We start from the raw sequence: 24384 nt of genomic DNA, 5'->3' as shown, positions 1-24384 counted from the left end.
ATACAATAATGAATGAATGAATCCTGTTAACCATATGCCACGAGGGAAACATGACATAAGACTATGTTGGAACCAAATTTCCTTCTTTTTAGTTTGCTCTCTGATACTTCAAGGCCGCTTTGTTTTTATTCACAAGGAAATTCTAAATCTAGACAACAAGAATTCGGGAAAAGAACCAACAGTCTACCACCCACAAAGGCAGGGACTGGCTCTATCAATAATCCCCTCTGCCTAACAGTCAAACTCAAATACACGCTCACTCAAATAAGGAATCACCATGGAAGGACTGCAAAGCAGTATAATGCTCCTGAAGGTAACATGGCAATAAAAAGCCTCCAAATTGTATATACCCTTTGACCAGTAAGTCTGCTTCTAGGAATGGATCCTAGGAAAACAAATTACATGTGAGGAAAAACCCAATATCCTCAATGGAGAGCCCCGGAGCACACCCTTGGTCACAGCTCACACTGACGCCGCTCCACACCTACCACGGCTCCCCACAAATCCACAAGTGCTCACACCACTCTGCAAGTAACACACCTGTCTCTTTCTCTCATCTCCTCTGGACAAGGAGAGTCAGGTGCAACCTGTCTATGCTGTTGTTCAGTCGCTAAGCAGTGTCCAACTCTTCGCAACCCCATGGACTGCAGGCTTCCCTGTCCTTCACCACCTCCCAGAGTTTGTTCAGACTTGTGTCAGTGATGCCATCCAACCGTCTCATCCTCTGCCACTGTCTTCTCCTTTTGCCTTCAGTCTTTCCCAGCATCAGGGCCTTTTCCAATGAGTCACCTCTTCATATCAAGTGGCCAATCTGCCTAAGGGCACACTAAAGGGAAAAGAGCCAGGGTGGAACCCAGCTGATCCCAGGGTCCCAGTGTTGCCAAAAAAAAAAAAATTTCTCTTCTTATCTGTTACCCATTCCTTTTGACTTTCTTTCTAGGGGCCATGTCTTCAAAGGGAAAATCACAGCAAGAGTCTCATAGGCATACCTCCACCACCTTGGTGACCCTCACTGACTTTGGTGTTATACAAATGACAGGATTTTTAAAAATTTTCTTTCAAACAAAAAATTATCATAACAGTCCTTTCCCTCCCAATGTAGTACTTATTTCTCAATTCCTCTTGCTCGACTCATAAAACTTGCTATTAGCAGAATTATTAATACATTTTATGGTATAAAAAAATAAACATGAAGTCCTCAATTCAAACACACACACACACACACACACACACACACACACACACACACACACAGAATGAATTTCATTTTCATACAAAACATGGTCCTTTAGCAAAACGATTTTTTTTTTAAAATTCTTGTGCCCAGTGAATGGCCTATGAGCATGGGGGTCTGGCCAACCATCATCTGAGGAAATGAAAAGCCAGCCACAGGAAGAACACCCAGCGATTCCAGGCCTGAGAATGAGGGGTGCCAGGGCAGGAGCAGGAAGCCTGGGCTCCAGGCGCGCTCACTGGGGAGCAAAGTCCTAGAATTCACAGTAGGTGCCAGGGCCTCGAGGTCAGGGCGGGACAAGCAGCACTGGGCTGGGTGGTTGAAATGTGGCACCGAAAAGGTAACAAATGTGACGGAGCCTGTAGGTGTGAACTGGTGAAACTTCTGGTCGAGCCTGCTTTATCTTTGGAAATACATAGGTACAAGCAAAACAAAAATAAGAAGCTAAATATTATATATATATATAGTCTAAAACCAAATGAGCAAGCAGTCAAGATTGGTTTATTTTTATTTTATTAATTGCTAGAAAGACTTTCCAATATTCAAATGTTCTTCTTCTGAGAGTTGCCCCAGTGTGATCTCAAGAGTCTATGTTAATGTCCTTTTCTGGAAACGTCCTCCTCTTAGTTGTTGTATTCTTGAAGAGCCTGGGCCATGAAGAGTTTGCCTAAGTTCTGGGCAGTGAACTCCTTGATGTTCTGGCAGTAAGTGTTAATCTGGCCTGTGCATTCGGGAAAGTGAGAAAGAGTCATAATGTTGCACACATTGCAAAATGACCTAGAATACCAGTCACATGATAAACTCAGCATAATACAGAATCATCAGAATTTTATTATGTTTTGAATCAATAACAAAAAAGAAGACGACTCAAAGATACAGAGAACACACTAGGGGTTATCAGTGGAGAGAGGGAAGAGGGGAGGGGTAATACAGAGGTAGGGGAATAAGAGGTACAAACTATTAGGTATAAAATAAGCTATAAGGCTATACAACACAGGGATATAGCCAATATTTTATAATAACTATAAATGGAGTATAAACTTACAAAACTGAATCACTAGATTGCACACCTGTTACTTACATAATATTGTACAGCAACTATATACATCAATAAAAATGGTTTTAAGAGTTAAGAATTCCATTCAATTCATATCAATGTATGACAAAACCCACTGAAATGTTGTGAAGTAATTAGCCTCCAACTAATAAAAAAATTAAAAAAAAAAAAAAAAAAAGAATTCCATTCATTCATAAGGGATAATAAACAATGTCAGTTATTTTGAAGATAAGCTATCTTCCACTCTTGGTTACACAGAGAATGAAGAAAAACAACAACTTTTTAAAAGATAATCAGCAGTTACTAGCATATGTTAGTTGTCAATCAAAACGTACTGACAGTGCAGATCAGACCAACACTGGAACTGAGAGAAGTGAGAAAACACCTCTAGCTCTGCTCAGTCAGGTGGAAAGGAGACACTAACCAAAGAACAGCAAACTAACCAGACCCCCCTGCCCCAGATGTTAACAACTACAGGAGTTTTCAGCCCATACTCTGGAAATATTAACAGCCTCCTGCTGCACCCCTAGAGCCAAGACAGAGCCAGAGTGGGGCGTCCACGTGAGGTGAGGGCTCCATTACTGCCCGAGTCCTCAAACGAGTGATCTGATCTGATGCGACAGTTACACATTTCTTTAAGCTTTAAGGAAAAGCTTTAAGGAATTTAGAATTTTCTCATGTTCTAAAAATATGTCAACAGAAATGAGAAACTGTAGAGGATCAGCTTTTCTTTGAGTTGGATTTTCACACTAACAAACCTCTTGGACAACTGGGTGGCTGAAACAAACAGTATTCAACCACATTTACACATAAATAAGCTATTACAGCTGAGTATGAGCATGAATGTTATATACTCAACATCAGGCCCTAGCACAGGACACACGGCCTCCACTCCCTTAAGGCAGCGTTAAACGTTGGGTATCCCCTGAGAAACTCCATCCAGAGTCACACTCATGTTGCTACAAGACGAGTCAAAGTAAAGGAGATGCTTCTTCGAGTCAAAAACTACAATTCATATCAGACACCCACATTCTGGCCAGGCTCAATCAGGCTAGAGCACCAAAAGAAAGGGGTTCCAGCTAAATGATCTTTTCCATTATGAGATGATAAACACTTTTTCTTGGTTTCCATGTTACATGATCCACAGTAAAAACCTTCTCATTTTAGAAAGTTTATACAATCCCACCTCAGAAGTGTTAAGATGAACACCAAGTGGAGCACTGCAAGGACCTAAGAAATAGTAAAGACTGACAAATCTTTAAATTTCAGAAATTACAGGAACCAGATTCAAGTTCATCATTCAACCATTTGAAACACACTATCTTACTGTTAGTGAGCCTCCCACCGTCTGCTTCCTAAAGAATAAAGAAAACCAGCCATGCTCTGCACGGGCCAGCAGTACCTGCAATGAGCAGAGAATCCATCCTGGCAGGGGGCTGGTGTGGTTTGAAGAGTTTGGACAGATCCTCCTCAGGGAGTGGGGGTTCTCCTCGGCTCTGGCGCTGCATGTTCTCCTGCTGGCGACGCTGCTGGTACTAAAATTCAGATGGGGGATGGCTGGGTTACTATTCTCTACCCAAGGAGAAAAATAAGACCTCCTTCACTTATGTGATCAGCAAAAATCCCACTGCTTTGAATTCCAACCTCGGTTTTATAAACGCAACCCTTCCTAATCCTTGCCTCTAAGAGGCTAAATATGGTGACGGTCACGATGGTCAAAGAAAACTTTGTTATAAACTCTAGTGTTTTTCTGAGTTCTAAGAGTCCAATATAACTAATGATTTGGAAAAGCAAAACTGGTTATGTGAGGGGGCTTCAAAGGCAAAGCTCAAGATGAGTGAGAAAAAAGGAAGGAACTTGATCATTTATGACAACAGGGTAATAACAGTGTGACAAGTACGATTCATCCCAACTTATACTAAGTAATGAAATAACCACAGTGCAGAATTTTTTCAACTTTATCTCTACTGACCAAAAGAACAATAATATTGATGATGTTACTATTATAACATCACTGTAATAACATACTATTATTATAATAGTAAATACTATTATTATTCTTAACAGCAGATAATCATCTGTGCTTTAGCACCACAGCTGAGAATGAATATTAGCTCAGATAATGCTTCAAAAACTTTCAAACTCTGGATTCTATGATTCAACGCAGAAAACGTGGGAGTGTATCTAAAGATATAGACCAACTATAAACTTACAGTTCTAATTACAGTCAAGATGCTAATAGCTGTGAACTGCCTAAAACAGCAAAGGGAGTAATAGCCCATGCACAGCCTTAAAGGTCAGGAAATGGGAAACCAGGGTAGGCGAGTAAAAATTTTAAGTTCTTAGATTCCTAAAGAAGGGAAGTAACTTGCCTTGCGAAGATTTCTATTTACTATGAGGCATGAGAATAGAAGTTAGACAAATCTAAAAAGGGTTATGAATGGTGCTAAGAACAAATGTCAAGTGTAAAAATTTATGACATATCAGAATTCAAAAAAAAAACTCTCTTAAAATTGGTTCCCAGAATCAACTGTCTCACTGGTGACAGAGTCTCAACTTGATCTTCCAGCTGAGTCTAAACTATAGGAAGGGCCAGTAGGAGAAAGGATCAAGACGGTTTTACTCTCCCTAGAGACATTCACCATTACCATCTTCATCACCATCTTTTCAGTTAAAAATAAATGGTATTTTATAGACATATATGTGCTTTTTAATATTTTATGTATGCTCAAACAATATATTTTAAATTTCAGTAAATATATGAACACTGAAATTAATTTTTAAATAAAATACTCTCAGAACCACTTAGTTGTGCTTAGAATTCTATAGTTACCAACACCTAAAGTACAGTGTAATGAACAGACTAGTCAAACACTCACATGGATGTACATTCTGGAATCAACCATCCATGAACCAAATGCTAAGAATATTCTGGGGCAGTATAGTCCAAAACAGTATTCCACGAACTGTGAGAATCAATCATGTGGCCTTCAGGCAACATTGACAAAGAAAAATATGATTGGCCAGAGCAGTATGGATGTGTGTATTACATCCAGGTAATCCCAGGGCTCCTTCTGTATTATACTATTTATTTCACAGCGGTTGGTCTATTATTTCCTATCAAAATTGCTTGCTCTTAATCACAATTGCTCAGTTTTTTAAATGAACTGAAGATTGCTAACTGTACTGCAATAAGCCACTAGTAGACCAATTATAGTTAGTAAAGAAATGAGCTGTGACCCTCCAGAATCTCTCTGCCTGATTTTCTCAATAAATGTAGCCCTTATTTGCATAACCTTGGCACTACCATCTGAGCTTAAAATACTAGCTCTCTTCAAGACAGCTATTTTTAAGTACAACTTACAAATAATCTATTAGGAACATACTATATAAAGAATAATCTTTTAAAGTATGATACAGAGTTCTGTACAGATACCATGATTTGTTAATTTAGATCATTTTGAAGATGACTCTTGAAGCATCACACTTAGAAATGAATTCTATGTTAGCTGAATTTTCCCAAATACCAACCTGATGTTTCTGCTGCTGCTGTTTACTTGTGTTCCTCATGTATGTGTTATATTTAACTATATCTTGGCTCATCTCATCCACTCTGTCCATCAGCAACTGGAGTGTCTTCCCCAAGTGATTGCTGAAATATAAAGTACAGATACTGACATGTCAAACTTTTAAAGTTAAAGCTCTGCCACTGCTCTAAGCAGTTTAGAGATGTTAAGTTGATCTGCCATTTGCTTAAAAAAAAAAGCACACAAATACCAGAAAGCAATGGTGGAGGAAAGAATGTGCATCAGCATGTCACTGAACTTTCTGTATCAAACCCACAACTGTAACTACAACGGTGTTTGAAATAGTGCAGTTTCTTCCTGTCAGAGCATACACACACATGTCAGAGCAGTAAACAGTTGAACGTATCTAGCAGGGTTATCTAAAATGTGTACTTCTGGAACAACCAAGCTTAACCTAAGCTCAGTACTCCTGAGTGCACTTCCTTATCCCCACCACGGCCCTCCCAAAACGTGCTCCAGACATTCAGATCAGAAGTCACAGAAAGGAAGAACCAGGCAGAGAGACTTGAGACTTCTGGCACATGCTCTCTCTACCCAGCAGGTTCTGAGAGAGTACCAGCAGCATTTATTCTGCAAGGCCAGACGAAGAGGGCTCCTTTCCCTCTGCCCTTCCTAGAATCTGGAACACAGTCATTTTTCATCTTTTCCTCTCCAGGAATTTCTGCTGTAGCTTACTTACCAAAATCTTCTTATAAAGTGATGTTAACGGTTTGTACAATGCCCATCGTATTCACTGATTTCCTCCTGCAACCATCTCCTACCAAGGTAAGGCTCACTACACATAGATGTAATCTAAAAATAACTAGCTGACAAACAGGATTCATTCATTCATTCATTCATTCATTCCAAAAGGCTATCTACTAAATGACTATTATGTTCCAGCCTCAGTGTTATTAGCAAATAAGGAGACAACAGTGAATGAGACGTTCCTAGTCTTGGTCTTCACTAGCTTACAGGTGACAGGAAGAAGGGAGGAGATGAGATAGACACTTAGATAGTATGGTCAGAATATTTCTTTTAAAAGATAACAGGTTGAAAGCAAAGGATTAGAAGGCATCAGCCATGGAAAAAGTATTCTAGGTGGAAGAAAGCACAAGTGCTGAAGGCCTGAGATGGGCAACAACTAGGCTGATTTTAAACTATGGAGGCCTGGCATGGGAGGAGCACAGAGACAGGTTAAGGACGTCAGGCAAGCACGAATGAGGTACTGTTGGCTGTCCACGCAACACTCCAAAAACATAGTTAGTGAGAATGAGACCCTGTGACTCTAACATGAACGGTACCCTGGTGACATGTTCTGCCTTAAATTTTAAAATGACCACCCTGGCTGCTGTGCAGAGAATACACTGGAGAGTAGAAACCAGAAGATGGCAAAGAGTCAGAAAACTAAGATCACGGCATCTGGTCCCATCAGTTCAGTCCAGTCGCTCAGTCGTGTCCGACTCTTTGTGACCCCATGAATCGCAGCATGCCAGGCCTCCCAGTCCATCACCAACTCTCGGAGTTTACTCAAACTCATGTCCATCGAGTTGGTGATGCCATCCAGCCATCTCATCCTCTGCCGTCCCCTTCTCCTCCTGCCCCCATCACTTCATGGCAAATAGATCGGAAACAAAGGAAAGTGTCAGACTTTATTTTTCTGGGCTCCAAAACCACTGCAGATGGTGACTGCAGCCATGAAATTAAAAGACGCTTACTCCTTGGAAGAAAAGTTATGACCAACCTAGACAGCATATTAAAAAGCAGAGACATTATTTTGCCAACAAAGGTCCATCTAGTCAAAGCTCTGGTTTTTCTAGTAGTCATGTATGGATGTGAGAGTTGGACTATAAATAAAGTTGAGCGCCGAAGAATTGATCTTCTGAACTATGGTGTTGGAGAAGACTCTTGAGAGTCCCTTGGACTGCAAGGAGATCTAACCAGTCCATCCTAAAGGAAATCAGTCCTGAATATTCATTGGAAGGAATGATGCTGAAGCTAAAAGTCCAATGTTGTCCACGTGATGCAAAGAACTGACTCATTGGAAAAGACCCCGATGCTGGGAAAGACTGAAGGTGGGAGGAGAAGGGGACAACAGAGGATGAGATGGTTGGACAGCATCACCGACTCAATGGACTTGAGTTTGAGTAAACTCCGGGAGTTGGTGATGGACAGGGAGGCCTGGTGGGCTGTAGTCCATGCGGTCGCAAAGAGTCGGACATGACTAAGAGACTGAACTGAACTGATGGAAGTGCTAGAAAGAATGAAGAAAAATTAGAATGTTCATACATTTGTTGTGAGAATGTAAAACGGTGCTGCCACTGTGGAAATAAGTTTGGTGGTACCTCGAAGAGTTAAACACAAAGTTGTCACATGACCCAGCAATTCTACTCCTGGGTGTGTGTGTGTGTGTGTGTGTGTGTGTGTGTGTACACACACTCAAAAGAACTGAAAAATCATGTTCGTACAAAACCTTGTATGTGTATGTTAATACCTGCATTATTCAAAACAGCCACAAAGTGGGAACAAAAAAAGAAAAGGATAAATAAATTGTGATACATCCATATGATGGAATACTACTGCATCATAAAGAGAATGAAGTATTTATCCATGAATGAAACTTAAAGGCATTGCACTAAGTGAAAGAAACCAGACACAAAAGGCCACCTATAATATGGTTCTATTTGTATGAAATGTCCAGAAGAGGCAAATCCACGGAGACAGAAAGTAACAAGTGACTGCAAGGGGATGGAGGATGAGAATTGGTATTGACTGCACAATACTGCAAATATATTAAAATGTATTTTTTAAAAATGGTTAAAATGGTGCCTTCATTTTCTGTGAATTTTATCTCTACTTTTAAAACTGCGTACACACACACAGAATCTACTGTGGTTAGACAGCAGCAGTAGTGGCATGGACTAGCCCAGTGGCAGTTAGCATGGAGGAAAATGGGCAGAACTGAGAGAGGAATCAAGGGTGACTCCCAGTTTCCTGGCCTGAGCAGCTGAGTGGTTGGTTACAGCACTTAGAGGGAAAAGAGACTGAGGAAGAAACAGAATGGGAATCCTGGGAATGAGTAAAACTAAAGCCAGCTAAAACATGAATTCTATATGGATTCCATCTGTAACCTAAAAAAAAAAGAAAAGAAAGCTTTGACTCATCTTAAATAGTAGAAAGAGCATAGATCTGGTCTCTGTGGGTCTGTGTAAATTAATAATCTTTTAATTCTAGGTCTGGCACTACCTACCTTAACTCGATATAGTAGCTTGGCCTAATGACTTAACCTAAAAATCAAGTGTTTTTGCAAATTAAATCTTATTTCATATTTATCTTCTTATAATTTTGTGAATCAGCTTTAACTTTCAGACATTTCTTCTTTGTAAATCAGATTAAGTATTCACTCTTTTTTTCCAATTTCTTAATAGGCTGATTTTAATTCATCTGTAATTTGAGCTGATTAGTGCAAGTTGAGGAATAAAAATATTTTTTCCCCAATATCTCATCAAATGTCCAGATTGACTGATTATTGACACTGCTTTCCAAATAACTTCTGAAATTTAACAATACTGTGTCCTCTCACATGCATTCTTTCAACATACATTACTGAGTATATACTTACTTTCCCAGTCACACTCAAAACATTCTACTTAGAAGAAAGGAACAACACAGTGGTGGTAGACTATAATAGAAGAGAAGCATAAGATATAGTTTGGTAGGATCAGGTGAAGACTCTCCAGATTATATGAAGCTGAATTTTGAGTTTTTGAAGGAGGTGGAGATGGGAGTTGAAGACAAGGAATATGGGGAGGGACACTTCAGATACCGTGTGTGGGAAGCCTGTTCAGAGGCACTGCATAAGTCTGACACATCTGCAGAACCACAAGTAACTCAGTACATCAGAAGCTCGGGAAAAGGGCAAGATGGGGAAAAAAGAGAGCAGTGAACCTGAAGAGGCAAACAGTCACGCAGCAAAGACTCCTGGAAGCTAGGGCCAGAAGTCTGGATTCTATTCTAAGGACAAAGGGGACTCTGCCAAAAATTCTAAGCAAAGGAGTAATGTGATCATACATTTTAGTTTTAGCAAGATAACTGCAATGAAAGAGGAAAAGGTCAGAAGCAGGAAATTAAGAGACTGTGAAAGTAATCAGGAAAAGAAATAATGAGGCCCTGACCAAAGGTAGCCAAGGACAAGGATGTAGATGAGATCACGCCAGGAATCACATACAAGAAGACAGACCCCAAGGAACACATATTTAGGGATAAGCAGAGGAAGGCTGACTGTGGAAAATGACAAGTAACTCAGCAGTAGAATCCTAGACTCAAAATATTTCAGGAAGAAGCTATTATCAACACATTAAATGCTTAAGAGTCTACCATATCCAGCAATATCGTGATAATGTGTGGCTTGAGCAAAAACTCTTGTCACGGAATATATGGAACACTGAGTGCTTAGGATAAGTGGGAAATGAGTAAATACAGACAGCGACATGCAGAAAATCCTATTAAAAAGAAAAAAAGGAAAAGATGGAGTAAATGGTGAAAGGAAATGGATAAACTGATACAAGGTCAAAAGATGTTCTTTCTGGAACTTAAGTTTAAACCTCCTTACTTATTCTTAGGAGATGCACATTCAAGCATTTACAGGTTAAGTATCAGGTCTGTAATTTACTTTCAAATGGTTCAGGGAAGAAACCCATTTATGTCTACAAAGAGAGTGGGTGCAAAGGTAAATGTGCAAAGTAAAGGTTTATGCATATTTATTGTATGATTTATCATTCTTTCAATTTTTCTCAACAGTCGAGTATTAAAAAAAAAAAACTTTTTTTTTTTTTTTTAAATGGGGAAAGCCAGTCAACAAATGTAATAGAAAAGAACCAGTACAGAAAGGAACAGGAGATAACTCAGGAAAAAGGGTGCAGAAAAAGAGAGACTGGATGAGACCTCATGGAGACCCTGAACTCTCACGTTCACCAGTGAAAGAATTGAGGCCCAAAAACTGTATGAAATACTGTAATTCACTACAGGATTATTTGCTAAATAAGTCATTTATATCCTGAAGTGCAAAGAAATTCAGAGAAGGGCAAGGTCAGCCCCAATCCTTGGCTGGGTGATGGAGGAGAACAGAGACACAGGAAAAAGCCACTGAGGAGAATAACTGTCACTGCAGAGAAAGACCTAGTATTTGTTTCCAGATCTTGTATCCGGGGGTCTGACTGCACTGACTTCAGCAACAAGAAAGGTACTACCAGAATAGGGCTCCCCTCACCACCAAAAACTTTCATGTAAAGTACTAAGGTCACGTGTTATATAGGCGTGTGTTATAGTGGAAGAGAACAAGCACAGGTACGTCGACTGTCAACATTTCATAACATTCTATTACCATAATGCTCTTCAGAAATCTAACCAGCAAGAAATACTTGAAAATCTGCACAGTTCAGGTCTTGAAGGGCAAAAGAAACTAACAATAATACAGAACTGTTTCACAGATAACGTTCACAGGGAATCAGGTACATTACCAAGAGCAACTTTATGGGGATCTTTTCAGTACCAGTGCAACCAGAATACTGAAACAGAGTTACTGTTCAGAGTTTCAATAATATAGTCTTTTCTTTTATTGCCCAGGAAACAAAGAACTGGAAACAGATAACTTAAACAGATGTGAACCAAGACGCACAGTGATAAGCTTGCTCTGGCTGCAGTGTCCATTTGTCCTTATTATCCTTCAGGTATGATGCCCACACTTAGTTTATTTTTTTAAAGAGGAAATAAAAATAGAATTTTTTTCCATGTGTGAAAAACTGAAGGCTTGTGTAACACATTTTTAAAAATTAATCAAGGCTGTTATGAAATAACCATACCAAAACTTCCATCTAATAAAGTTAAGAATCAGAATTTTTCAAATGAAAGGGAATGTAGTATATGTTTTATTCATAGCATAGAGCAAATTTATCAGGTAAATCAAAAAACTGATACACACATATGGGTTGTGAAAAGCAAGACCAAGCAAAATGTTTAAGGAGCTACTTCAGAATGATTTCTGAGGCAGTTTCCTAGAAAAAAAATTGTATGGCAAATGATGATTAACATCATCGTGCTACTAATGTTAGAAATTAAAATTTGAGAGGCATGAAGGTTACATTTATTTCAGTGTTTTAAATTAGTATTATCAATTCGGGTCAATGTAGCAGTCTATTAATATAAGCACAGCTTCAAGGTTGCTTCTTTTTTTCTCCCCAAAGGAACACCAATTTACCCTTTAAAACAGTTTCACATGGAAAGCAAAGGCCTTTTCCTATTTCACATAAAATACAGAAGATAAAAACTAGAATAAAATAAATATTTGTCCTGATCTTAGTTGCTATGGCGAACTAGGAACAGTTTCTTGGCTATTATAAATGCTGCTTTGGATAGACAGACATTGCAGACCAGCTCACCGGTAATGGGAAAGCAGAGAAGGGCTGTATTTGTATGTATGATCAATAAAGGAAGCTTGGGAAAAGGTGAAGACATAAATTATATAAGCAAAAGCTTTCACATAGTAAATTTAAAATTATTATATAACTATATACTTAATACATAAAATTGTAACCTTGCATGTTGAAAAAGGTTCTTAGCTCAGTGCTTTAAATACAGGTGTGCCGAGTGTGTTTGTGAAAGCAATGAAGAAAAATATGACCTTCTAAAAGAGACAAATTAAAGGACTATTATGAATGTATGTTTGCAGTCAAACAGTACACTCTTTAGTGCCAAATGAGCCTTGCAACCTGGCTGTATTACCTAGCACTCCGTTTACCATCCAGTTTCCATCTCCCTCCCCTGTAAAGACTTTCTAATGGTCTCTGTGATGAGTTCATGCAATGGAAGGTGGTTCTTGAACCACAGCCCCACCCGTCCTGGTGCATGGACAAGAGCACTGGGTACACTGGTCCTTCCGGGTTTATCCCCACTTGTCTTACAATGAAGAAGCACAAAGCCTGTACATTCTTTTGTAAAGCTTCTATGTGGTGTAACTAAAAATCTGATGAATACCTGAGCTTCTGTTCCAAGCTGGTTGCTTCAAGAAAACACATCTTGTTTTTCTCAGCCATTCAGCAACTGCATATTCATAGTTTACTACACCTACCTGCTGTTAGCTTCTTCCCACCACAAAGAACAATCACTAGCAACAAGCTTAAAGAGCATTTAGGAGGAGCTATATATATATATATATATACACACTTGACTCTGTACATATTTCTGTTAAAAGCAATAAATGAGGGGAAATGAAACATTAATTCCGTAAAGGAAATACCCTGTTTAGGCACACCTCAGTCAGCATTTTACCAATATAATAAATAGTATCTTAGCAACTAGATAGCTAAGGCAGTCAGGATGGGGCAAATTATGTCACTACTGTCTAAGAGAGCAAAAGCCAGTGTCAGGTTCAGAAAATTCTAATTCTGGTTGAAAATTCAAGTGGAAAGTTTACTGCTAAACAGTCTACATCTGAACAATGGCGAGTGCCACAGTAAAACAAACAAGCATTTCTGGTTTTCTCCTAAGCATTATTAAGTATCCAGACATTAATACCATAGCCTCTAATGTCAGTGTACAATAAATAAGGCTGAGCCACATCAAAAACCCCTCCTCCATGGGCATTTACCATCTCAAAGCAAAAATGACACAGCAAGGCAGCTGAGGTTCCTATAATGACAAGAGGTAATTAGTATTCAAGCCTCATCTCACTTTATCAATAACCATGGTGCTCTTCTGGGCTTCCTTCGTGGCTCAAACAGTAAAGAGTATGCCTGCAATGCCAGAGACCTGGGTTCAATCCCTGAGTCGGGAAGATTCCCTGGAGGAAGGCATGGCAACCCACTCCAGTATTCTTGCCTGGAGAATCCCATGGACTGAGGAGCCTGGAGGCTACAGTCCATGGGGTCGCCAAGAGTCCGACACAATTAAGAGACTAACACTTTCACTTGCATGGTGTTCTTCCTGGGATTTGAGCAGAGCTGCACAAGACTACGTGCTGTTACTATGTCTTAAGAACCTCCCAACATGTTTAAGTCATTTCCCCCTCCTTGTTTCACAGGTAAAGTCTAAGTTAAAAATCTTTTGCATAAAGTGATTTTTTTAAAAAAGGGACTTTTCATGAGACAGAGTTGCTTACCTGCTAGCAAGACTGAGCAATTCATGTTTGTCTGCTACAGCTGACTTCTTCTCCAGCTCCCACATTAGAACGTTGATCAGATGTGAATTTTTAATTACAATCGGCACTTCTTCAAACATGTGCTCAAAGGTGATATTTCCCTTTTTCAATCTGCAAAGCATGTTAAAAATACTTTATAGTCTGGTGGTCAGAAGTAAGTGTTAAAGTGACTATTTCATACATTTTACATTTTTCCTAATTACAGGTCCTCTTCAGAGTTTTTGTTTGTTTCATTAGCAATCTTTAAAAGAGGGAGAGAAACTAGAGATTTACAGAATCAAGCACAAGTTGAGTAATTTGAACAATTCGGAAAATGATCTGAGTTGGAGCTATAAGACCAGAAAATAAGACTCTCAGCCAAAGAGACAATTCTTTCTTCATAATCAGGTATCTCTGAAATTTCACATACTAAAAAATGCAAATGTCATAAGAAATTATGCTATATAATCTATATCTAAAATATTTAAAATAAACAGCTAGAAAAGAGAAATACTCTCATTCTCAGAAAGTTCACTTTAAAAACCAACTGAACTCAAGAGATTAACAACGAGCAGGACACTCACAGGCTATTCCACACACAATGGTTGAAAACACAGCAAGAATGCAACTTCTCACAGTTTAATTATAATTACCATACCCAGGAGATGTTCATGAGTTAGCTTTTCTTTTAAAATTCTTTGTATCTTAATTTCTTTAGGAGCCAAATGGGAAATTAGTCATGAACTGTCTGTCCCAAATGAAGTCAAAGCCACTAAGTTTAATTTATTAAGAAATACATATTCCTATAATTAACAGAAAATGAAAGAATTCTGAATTTTAAAAAATTTTAATGTAAATATCCCAGTGCCATTATGCAGGATCGCAAAACAGCTTTAATAATTAGTTCTCTGCATTCCTGTCACCCATAAAATTTCCCAAAAGCCACACTCCTTACTAAACCCTTAAGACATTGTATCTTTTCACACCCCGTCCCCCACAAAGAAACAGTAGGTCAGAAAATGAGACAAACGGCTCACAACTGTTCTGACACAGAGCTTACAACCTGACAGCCACTGAACACTCATCCCATCTCCTTTTATTTAATCATGTATTTCTTCAAATCCAGTAGCTAATTAATTCTCACTCTAGCTGCATTCACCCATGGTGAGAACAACAGATGAGACATTCCATAAAGAACAGTTTAAAATGGAAAGGGAGAGATCAAGGGGCACTCAGCCATGCAGACACTTCCACCGTCCACACGGCAGAAGCATCACCGCGCCACCACCGAGGACTCAATGCATGTGGCAAACTAGTATCTTAAAAGAAAAATACCCAGTCCTTAACATATGCCTTACAGGCCCCCAAAAACTTACGCTTCAGGAGAAAAATCCTTTTCTTTACAAACTTCCATCAATTTAGGAGTCAGTCTGTATGCCTTTAGTGAGAGAGACCCTTGGGCAGTTTTTATGGGATCTCAAATAAAGAAAAGAGAAAGAAATTACTAAGAACTTTGTCACTACCAGTGCTCAAATGACACTGGTTCTGAGCACGTTCTGTTAATTATTGTACAATCTTGGCAAAATGAAGATCAAAATAAACATAAATGAAGAATAAAATAAAAATAAATGAAGATCAGAGCACAATGTGAAGCAGAGTCAAAGCAATACAGCAAACGGTAAGTGAAAAGGCAAAAAACTATCACCCTACTTATGCTAGGCAGAATAACTTCCTCCTGAAGTTATAAGATACAAAATACAGTTATTTTCAAATCTACTCAACTGGAACCAGCAATGTTGACAAAAATTAAATACAGCATATGTTCCATACATCTTATATACATCTTGCATAATTAAAAGAAAAATACTAATGAATATTAAATATGAAAACTCACTGGATGCACTTGTGTATTTCCTTTGTCCCTAATTTAAGTGAATGGCCCTGCAAACAATTTACCCATCCTAATAATCATTGTTCACAATTTTTAGTTAAAGCAAATTTTAAAAAGAAAACCACTAAAGTCAAGGTGCAATCACAAGTGTCTTTTTAGTTTTAGAGAAACTAATTTTGTCAAAACTAACTGCTTAAACACTCCAAGAGTAAGGGAGCTTAGCACTTGCTGCATGATAACGGCTCCGGCATGCCAATATTCGCCTAAAACCTGTGTTAACATTCATGTTGCCTGAAACTTAACACAGTGAAACTTTTAGCAATAGGTGATAAAATGAAAACCAAAATAGATTGAAACAAGTGGAAAATTCATCAAGGTCTGATGATGCAATGTTTCCAGCCAATATAAGTACACTTTAACAACTTGTTCTTTACTGTAATCCAATTGTTAACATACTGAAACAATTTGGGGGCAGCTCATAAGATTGATCGTATTCATTAGTATTTTTTCTGACAGATACTCAGGACGTTACATTTACTTCTCAGCTGGAAACTATATGCAAGTCTGCCAGATATGGCAAACTGTGAGTGTTTGGGGAGGGGGAAGGCTATAAAGCTGTTAAATTGCCTACAGTTCTGATACAGCACAGAACATCTGGTCTGGAGAGCTTGAGGAAACACCATTAAATAGGCTGAAAAGAAAAAAATCTTTGTGCTGAGAAACAGTCCAGGTTTTGTACGCTGCTGTCAGAGGTATAAAAAAAAAAACTTGGCACACTATGTTATGATTGGTCAGTCACGTACAGAGCCAGACACTCTAGCAATCGGGGTTTGTTAGACATCTGGTCTAGTTCCACCAGCCCCTTGAAATGAGGGAGGGGAGATGGAGGAATAAAAATGAAGCAGCTACTCCAGCATTCCAAAATGTACACATCAGGGCTCTGATAGCAAGAAAAATAAACAGAAAGAAGGAAACCCTGTCTAGACTTAGCTGCTGCTGAGGCTGCTGCAGAAACAGGGTTGGTATTTACTCGGGAAGGCCTGCCAGGCTGCGCTGAGAGGCAAAAAGACAGAAAGCAAAAATAGTAGTAGCAATAATATTAAGGGAAGAAAAGAATAATAAAGGAAACTCCTACTAACCGTAAATGAGAACGACAGACTCTTCAATGGCATGCTGGTAACTGAACTGAGAATCCAGAAGGGCCCGGGTGACGAATGAGCCGTAGTACGTGGACTGGTACCAGCCCACGTGGAGGTGGTCGATGTTCACATGGCGCAGGCTCCGCATCATCTCCATCTGATACTGGACTAGATGATGGGCACAAGGGGACAAAAGAACAACTGTCTAATAACATCACCTATATGAAAAAACAAGCCTTTTGGAAACAAATTTCTATACAGCTATTTCTTATCTAAAGGGAACATTTTTCCAGATTTTTAAATTAATTCACTTTACACATAAAGCAAACAAACTAAGCTTTCAAATCATTAGGGCATTTCTTTTCTCTTAACCAAAAAACATTTTGTAGAAACAGTATTAAAAATGATAATAATATTAATAGTAATAATAGTATAGTATATTAGTAACAATATATTATTACAGTATAATAGTAATAACAGTAATAGTAATATTAAAAATAATAATAATAAGCTTTATTGCAAACAAGTAATTATTTATTAAATGTGGTCTCTTTTAAGGAGAAATCGATAAATTATTAAATTGGTTGGCTGTAAGAAGTTTTGTTTGAATGAATAAGTTGAGAGTAGTTATCAGTGTCTTCAACAAAGCTTTTAGAACTGAGAAGTTAAAACCATCAAGAAAACTAAAACGGGGAAACCTTTAACTACCACATGATTTAACTATGAATAGGACACAAGCTGCAGCTGATTAAAAATATAAGAATTCATTTTTGCCTTCGTCTGGTGCCCCCTGCTGCATGTGCTAAATTTTAAAAAGAATTTTTTCTTGTCTGGGAGTTCCTTTACGTTAAGTAATCAATATTATTTATTAGATAAATTATATGCTAATCACCATGTATGGAACTGAACAGTTGGATTAACTTTTATTGATAATGACTATAACATACATTATTAACTCAAAGCCATATTACCAGGAAAATCGGTGCAAATTGACAGTACAATAAATAATATATTTTAAAAAGCAATATAGCTCAATAATGAGTAGCAAATATGTAAAACAGGAGAAAATTTTATAGTTAGTGTAATATTCAAGCTATTTCTGTATAATAAATGCACTTAAACATACTTGTTTAACTCAAAATCCAACCATTTCATTTTTAATCAGGTTTTAGCAAAAGTGGGTTAAATGTCATTTCCTTGGCCACAGAGCTATGATTTTACACACCAAACAAAATTCAGGATCAAAGAGTATAAAAGAACCTTCCTCAAATGGACACAGTCTTTTCAACACCTGTTACTAGGTAAAGAAATTATAAATCTGCTTATCCCAAAGAAAGTTATATTTTTCATGATAAAAGATGGCAGCCAACTCATCAACTACTCAGAATTAAGTGCTTTTTGAGTTTTTCTTTTTATATACAACATGATGGTCTCAAAAAGAAGCAGTATAAAATTAATACGGTGATCCTGTATCAATTATCTCTTCTCTTAAATTTTTTCACTCTCAAGCTTATAAGAGATCCCCTTCCTAGCCAGTTAAGAGATTTCTATCAACCACATAAAACTGGGATAGAACCACTACTATGATCTCTGTTTTAAAATTTCACAACTCTCCTAAAATGAAATCACTGATTTTGCTAGTAAAATTTAATCAAATGTAATTTATGAACGAAAAACTCTAATATCACCAGTAAAACAGGAGCCAGAACTAAATTTAGTATTTCTTTTAAAGGGATAGGAAAGTGGAGATAGGGAGCAATTACAAGCAACTGACAGTGCAAACACGATTGTATAGGGTGAGCTTTTAAAAACGGGTCCTTCTTAGACATCTGTCAGTGTACAATTTAGTTATAAAACAAGCACAAGTCAGATTCCACCAACTTGAAATAGTAGTAAAAAAAAAGACTTGGAATCTAGCAATCTAGGTTCTCATGTAGGCGCTGGGATTTCTCTCATGGGGCATCTTGCTGTCCTTCTCCGATGCTGTTTTCCCATCTCCAAAAAGATCTGAGAGCTCATCCCGGTCAAAATGCTGTGACTCCACACTGCTCACTGGATATGCTACTTATAAATAATGATTTTTCTATAAACTAAAGCCGGGTCTCTAGCAGGCATTAATAATTAAAATAAAAATGCATATCTCTAAGAAATATTCTTTAATCTTACTAATAAGTCAAATAGCCTGAATACAACAGATTTTATAATAGCATTTTCAGGAAGCATGAAGTAAAACATTTTACAATTGGTAGCAAACATCCAGATTCCTTCTTCATACAGAGTCTTACCTACCTCAAAGCCCCCTGAATAAGGATAAGAAGGAAAATGAAGTATTTCAGCTAAAAAAGGGACTAAGAGATATGAGTGAAGCCTGTTGCCTTATGGATTTACCATTATAATAAAACTTTATTTTTAAGGTCACAAGAGCTTTCATATGATGAAAATACAAATTTAAGGGTTAAGAGCAATGACAGGGGAGAGTTAATAAAACTGGTCTTAAAAAATCTACAATGAATTGAAATTTCACTATTACACAACATATGAAGTTACAGGTCATTCTTCATCCTGGTTTAGACTTTAAACCACTCTTTTTTTAAATTAAAAAACACTTAAAAAAATGAATGTCTTCTTGGAGGTATCACAGGGAAAGAAAGGATCTAAAAAGACTGCCAGTGATCCCTGAAAAGGTGAGGCTAGGGGTGCCAGAGCTCCAAAGTGACCCTGGGGTGCACTGAGGCCCAGTCCTCGCTGGAACTACACACATGAGGCTCCGATAAATGCACAGTTTAAAGAAGTGGTGGTCAGTCACTCAGTCGTGTCTGACTCTTTGCCACCCCATGGACTGTAGCCTGCCAGGGTCCTCTGTCCATGGGATTTCCCAGGCAAGAATACTGGAGTGGGTTGCCATTCCTTTTCCAGGGGTCTTCCTAACCCAAGGATCAAACCTAGGGTTTGAGCAAACCAATGGGTCTCCTGCACTGGCAGATACATTCTTCATCACTGAGGTAGCAGGGAAGCAAAGCTTAAAGAAGTTACTTTGATTTAATTTAAAATTTTTTTAAAGAAGTCATATTTATCCTACTATATGCAAGCAAGAGACAACTCAAAAACAGCCAAGTGAATTTTTATCTCTGCAGTCTTTAGGTCTGTGTTCTTGTTCTAACATCCACACAAGACATGACCACTGGCTCCTTCCTGGTTTTCCCCTCCTCCTCCAACCCAGGTTCTCAAAAAGTACAAAATCAAACCCTACAAAAGCTAAACTGTCTCAAAACTGTGCTCCCAACACCCCCGCCAATCAACAGAGCCGGGCTGCCACACCAGCTGACGCCCACTTATCCCTCTGACAGAAGGGGGAGAGTTGACACAGCAGACTTCACAGGGGAAATAAGGAATGGTCATTCCAGATTCTAATCTCCCAGGCAAATGCCACTGCGTTAGTGGCTTTGCTGACGCCTCTCGGGAGTTATGCTGGAGGTGAAGGGGAGAGACACTGGAGGTGGGTAGGCGAGGTGTGAACAAGAAGCCAAGTTTAGCTAGGACACTGGGTGAACCGGGATGAGAGGGGCTCATGTTACTGGAAGGGACTGTGAGGACGGGTGTCCCAGCCCACAGGCTTTGGCGAGGGGGAACTGCTGCTATTTCCTTCTCGTTCCCAGCCATCCTCACTTAAAACCCCCTAACCCCCTACTGGCGTTTTAAAAGAGGGGTAGAAAAGATGTGACTACACAGGGAGATAGGTTCCCTCCTACCCAGGGACTGCCTCACACCTCCGAAGGAAGAGAATCAGCAAAAAGAAATACAGCAGAAGGAAAAGAAAACCAAAAGTTCCTTGATATAAAGTGCCACAGCTCCCTACTGTGGAGTTAATGCAGATTAATGAAATAATAAACAAGCCTTTACTGGCAACTTTGCCGAGTTGGTTCAGGGTTACAGACACTTTCATTTTTGTTCTCAAGTTCTCGGATTTAACAGAAACCCAGGCAGCAACTTCAACCAATGACACTCACTTCTGAGTTAATGGCTAAATATTTCTGGAGAACTTCCCAAAGATGAATAGCAAGGAAAAACCTTTTGGAAGAGGGAAATACTTCAAAATTTATGATAATACTCAACAGAAAGGCTCAGAATTGTGTAGTGAGAAGTTTATGAAAGAATGTTTTAAACATTGTTCATTTAAAAAGCAAACACACCCTCCCAACTGAGGAGAAACAGTGCATAGCAAATGAATTTCAAAGACAAACTGGAATTACTGCTAAGCCAACGCAAGTTACTAATACAAAAACTACACTTAGACGCAACTGAGGTGGTGCTACAAAATTTGGAAGGTTATAAAAATGAGGTGAAGTTTTATAAATCTCTTCAACCTCTACAATCGTCTTAATTGGTTAAGCCTCTCCCAAGCAAAGGACAGCATGGTTTACAATACTGGTAGCTGTTCAGTTCGGCACCAGTGTATTCACAGTCACTTTTTCCAGATATCTTCTTTGCAAAACAGGCAATTTTAAATTGCCTAGAGCTAAAACTGTCTTAACTGAGGCAGGCTGCCCAATAGTTAACTATTCCTTTCAAAAATCCACCATATTTGTAGGGCTTTCCCTCATTTTTGTCTCCAAATATGAAAACACTGAAAATAATATGCAGTCTTCTATTTAAATGCTATGTGGGATTCACACTGGCAAACAACCAAATAAGACTTTGAGTTCTCCTTAAGACCACTGGGAAGGATGGTGGCTTAGCTTTTCAGTTCAGCAGAACAATCAATCAGTATTTTTTTCACCTCCAATTTCTCACCTTCATTTTAAAAACCATCTTTATTTTATTATCTTAAGTGAGCCCTCATGAATGTAACTGATCACCAAAAAAACAGGAACAAGGAATTACCACTGTTGGCCAGATGGGGATGAGCTGAAAGAAGAAAACTGAAGCTGAGACATACTCTGAAACGATCTGTCTGGCAGATTTTGGGGCGGGGGGTGGGGGGGTCGGGGGGAGGCGGAGTGGGGAGAGCTTACAGATGTCTTATTAGAGAACAATTAAGGAACCAAGGAATAATCTAATTTAAATTTTAAAACTTAAAAAGAATTCAATGGACCGGTCATTTGACTACTTAATATTGTAGCAAATTAATCTAAATCATTAAAAAAAAATACAATAAAACCATACTTTAAAATGTGCATATGCACTGACACAGTGTGGAAAAAAGGGAGAGAGCCAAGCACCAGGAAAGAAGTAGCACTCAGGGAGCACTTACTAAGTCGGACTTCCTGTTAAGAGGTTTACACATGGTATTTGACTTTATTCCTCAGGATGACTCTAATGAGACAAGCATGATTATTGACATCTTTTTAGAAAAGTTGTGTATCACAGGTTGTGAAGGGGCAGGACTCAACTGGACCTCAGACTTTCTGACTCTGAAGCCAGGCAACCACCCATTTACAGGATCTCATTTCTTCTTATTAGTAAAGTGGAGAGAATTATTTCTGAGTCAATAAAGCATAACAGAGATAGAGCAGAAACACACAATTTCTAAGTTTTCAGAAACCACACCGTGTGCATGTTTGATCACTAAATTAACCAATAATTTAGCACTACCAGTAAGATTTTAAGTGATAAAACTACTCTCAAGGATTTTTAAATGTCGAAGTTGAGAATTATCACAAATATATAATCAAACTCCTAAAACACTGCATTCTATTTTAGTATTTGAAACTTCTGCCAAGATTACTTTGTAACCAAGCACTGGCTCAGATCAAAGATGCACAAACACATCAAGAAAAGGAACAAAGAGAGACCAGATGTAGTATACATGCTCTTTGCAGCAAGGAAACAAACTAAGCTCAGCCAAGAGATGCAAACAGCTTTAAAGGCAAACAAACAAACAAAACCCCACAACTCTGAAGCAAATCGGTGATTACCACAAGCGTCACAGGGACATGCAATACATTAAAATTTCCTATCTGTCCTGCCATTAGGGCTGTCCTAAGGAGGGCTTGTAAGAAAATTATCACAAGCCCCCCTCCCAGCAGCACCACAGGTCACAGCAAGCGCGGACAGGTTATCAACTGTGAAGGCTCTACCCCAACTTCTCTGTGCTTTCCCCTTCATATCAGATTTTCTGCCAAGCCACACATACGTTTCAGGCAATGTTCAAAGCTAGGAGCAGATGTAGATTTAAGCAAACAGAATGTGCATTTGAAAAAAAGAATTAAATAAGAGTCTACTTTGGGTGGAGTACACGTTTTTTAAAACTTCCATACTCTCTTCACCAAGTCTTCATTTATGTATTCATCTGTTTCCCCCTCAGTCATTACACCTGTTATTAAGGTCACTCTGGGATTGCTTAAGAATTATGGTAAAAGCTCAGGTTCTCACAATAAAGTGTCCAATATAAATTCTACTCTACTCAGACATGAACCTATTCTATTTAAAACGAAATAACAAAAATACTTTCTTAATCTTACCAGAAATATCCTTTAAATTGTTCATTTGTCCTGGGTGGTTTAATTTCTTCTTTAAAGTATTTTGAATTCTGATAAGTAATTTCTTCTGTATGCCAATCTGGGAATGGGGGGAAGGGGACGTGTGTGCTACTCTACCTTTTAAAACCAGACAAGAGCTTAGAAAACTATTGGAAGCCAGAGGGCTTTTTTAAGAGGTTTTAATGTAACTCAAGAAGTATCCTATGAAACAAACTGGATTCTTCACAGAAAATACTGTGTATATGCTGCAACAAATTCATATAGTTATGAATTTGTCCATAGGGATTCTTCAGGCAAGAATAGTATAGAGTGGGTGGCCATGCCCTCCTCCAGGGGATCTTCCCAACCCAGGGATCAAACCTGCATCTCTTATGCCTCCTGCACTAGCTGGCAGGTTCTTTATCCCTAGCACCACCTGGGAAGAAGTCGCCTATGAAATAAACAGGATTCTTCACAGAAAATACTATGTATATACACAACACATTCATACTCTTATGAACATGACCTGTTACAATGAAGAGCACAGAATGTTAGAAGACCAAATGAGAATCTCTGGATTTAGAAAAATAAATATTTCATGCTATTTTCATGAGGACAAATAACACTCCAACATATTTACAGGTATATATACCATGTACTTATTTAATGTTGGCACAAAGTGAGGTGCTAACAGAAATATTTCAAAATTGTGATTGTTGTTAATGTACTAGGGAATGGTCACAATCATTAAGAAATTATACATATATAGGCAGATGTTTCTATTTACTTACTAAGTCGTGTCTGAGTCTTCTGTGACCCCATGGACTGCAACCTGCCAGGCTCCTCTGTCCATGGGATTTTCCAGG

The 24384-nt window shown here is 38.5% G+C and overlaps 1 protein-coding gene across 1 annotated transcript in view; it reads right to left on the bottom strand.

Annotated features, from left to right (window-relative positions):
• Window positions 1-1730: 1730 nt before the first annotated feature.
• Window positions 1731-24384, bottom strand: part of EIF3H (eukaryotic translation initiation factor 3 subunit H) — a 94226-nt gene continuing 71572 nt past the window's right edge. The window contains exons 3-8 of the mRNA XM_043483251.1: window positions 17061-17228; window positions 15407-15506; window positions 14013-14162; window positions 5823-5943; window positions 3694-3826; window positions 1731-1955 (exon numbers count right to left, since the gene is read on the bottom strand). Coding sequence (XP_043339186.1) covers window positions 1858-1955; window positions 3694-3826; window positions 5823-5943; window positions 14013-14162; window positions 15407-15506; window positions 17061-17228 — 770 coding nt within the window. The 3' untranslated portion in view covers window positions 1731-1857. The remainder of the gene's footprint in view (window positions 1956-3693; window positions 3827-5822; window positions 5944-14012; window positions 14163-15406; window positions 15507-17060; window positions 17229-24384) is intronic.

Source organism: Cervus canadensis, chromosome 12, assembly GCF_019320065.1.
Source record: "Cervus canadensis isolate Bull #8, Minnesota chromosome 12, ASM1932006v1, whole genome shotgun sequence".
Lineage (NCBI taxonomy): Eukaryota > Metazoa > Chordata > Mammalia > Artiodactyla > Cervidae > Cervus > Cervus canadensis.
This window is presented reverse-complemented; position numbering and strand designations above follow the sequence as displayed.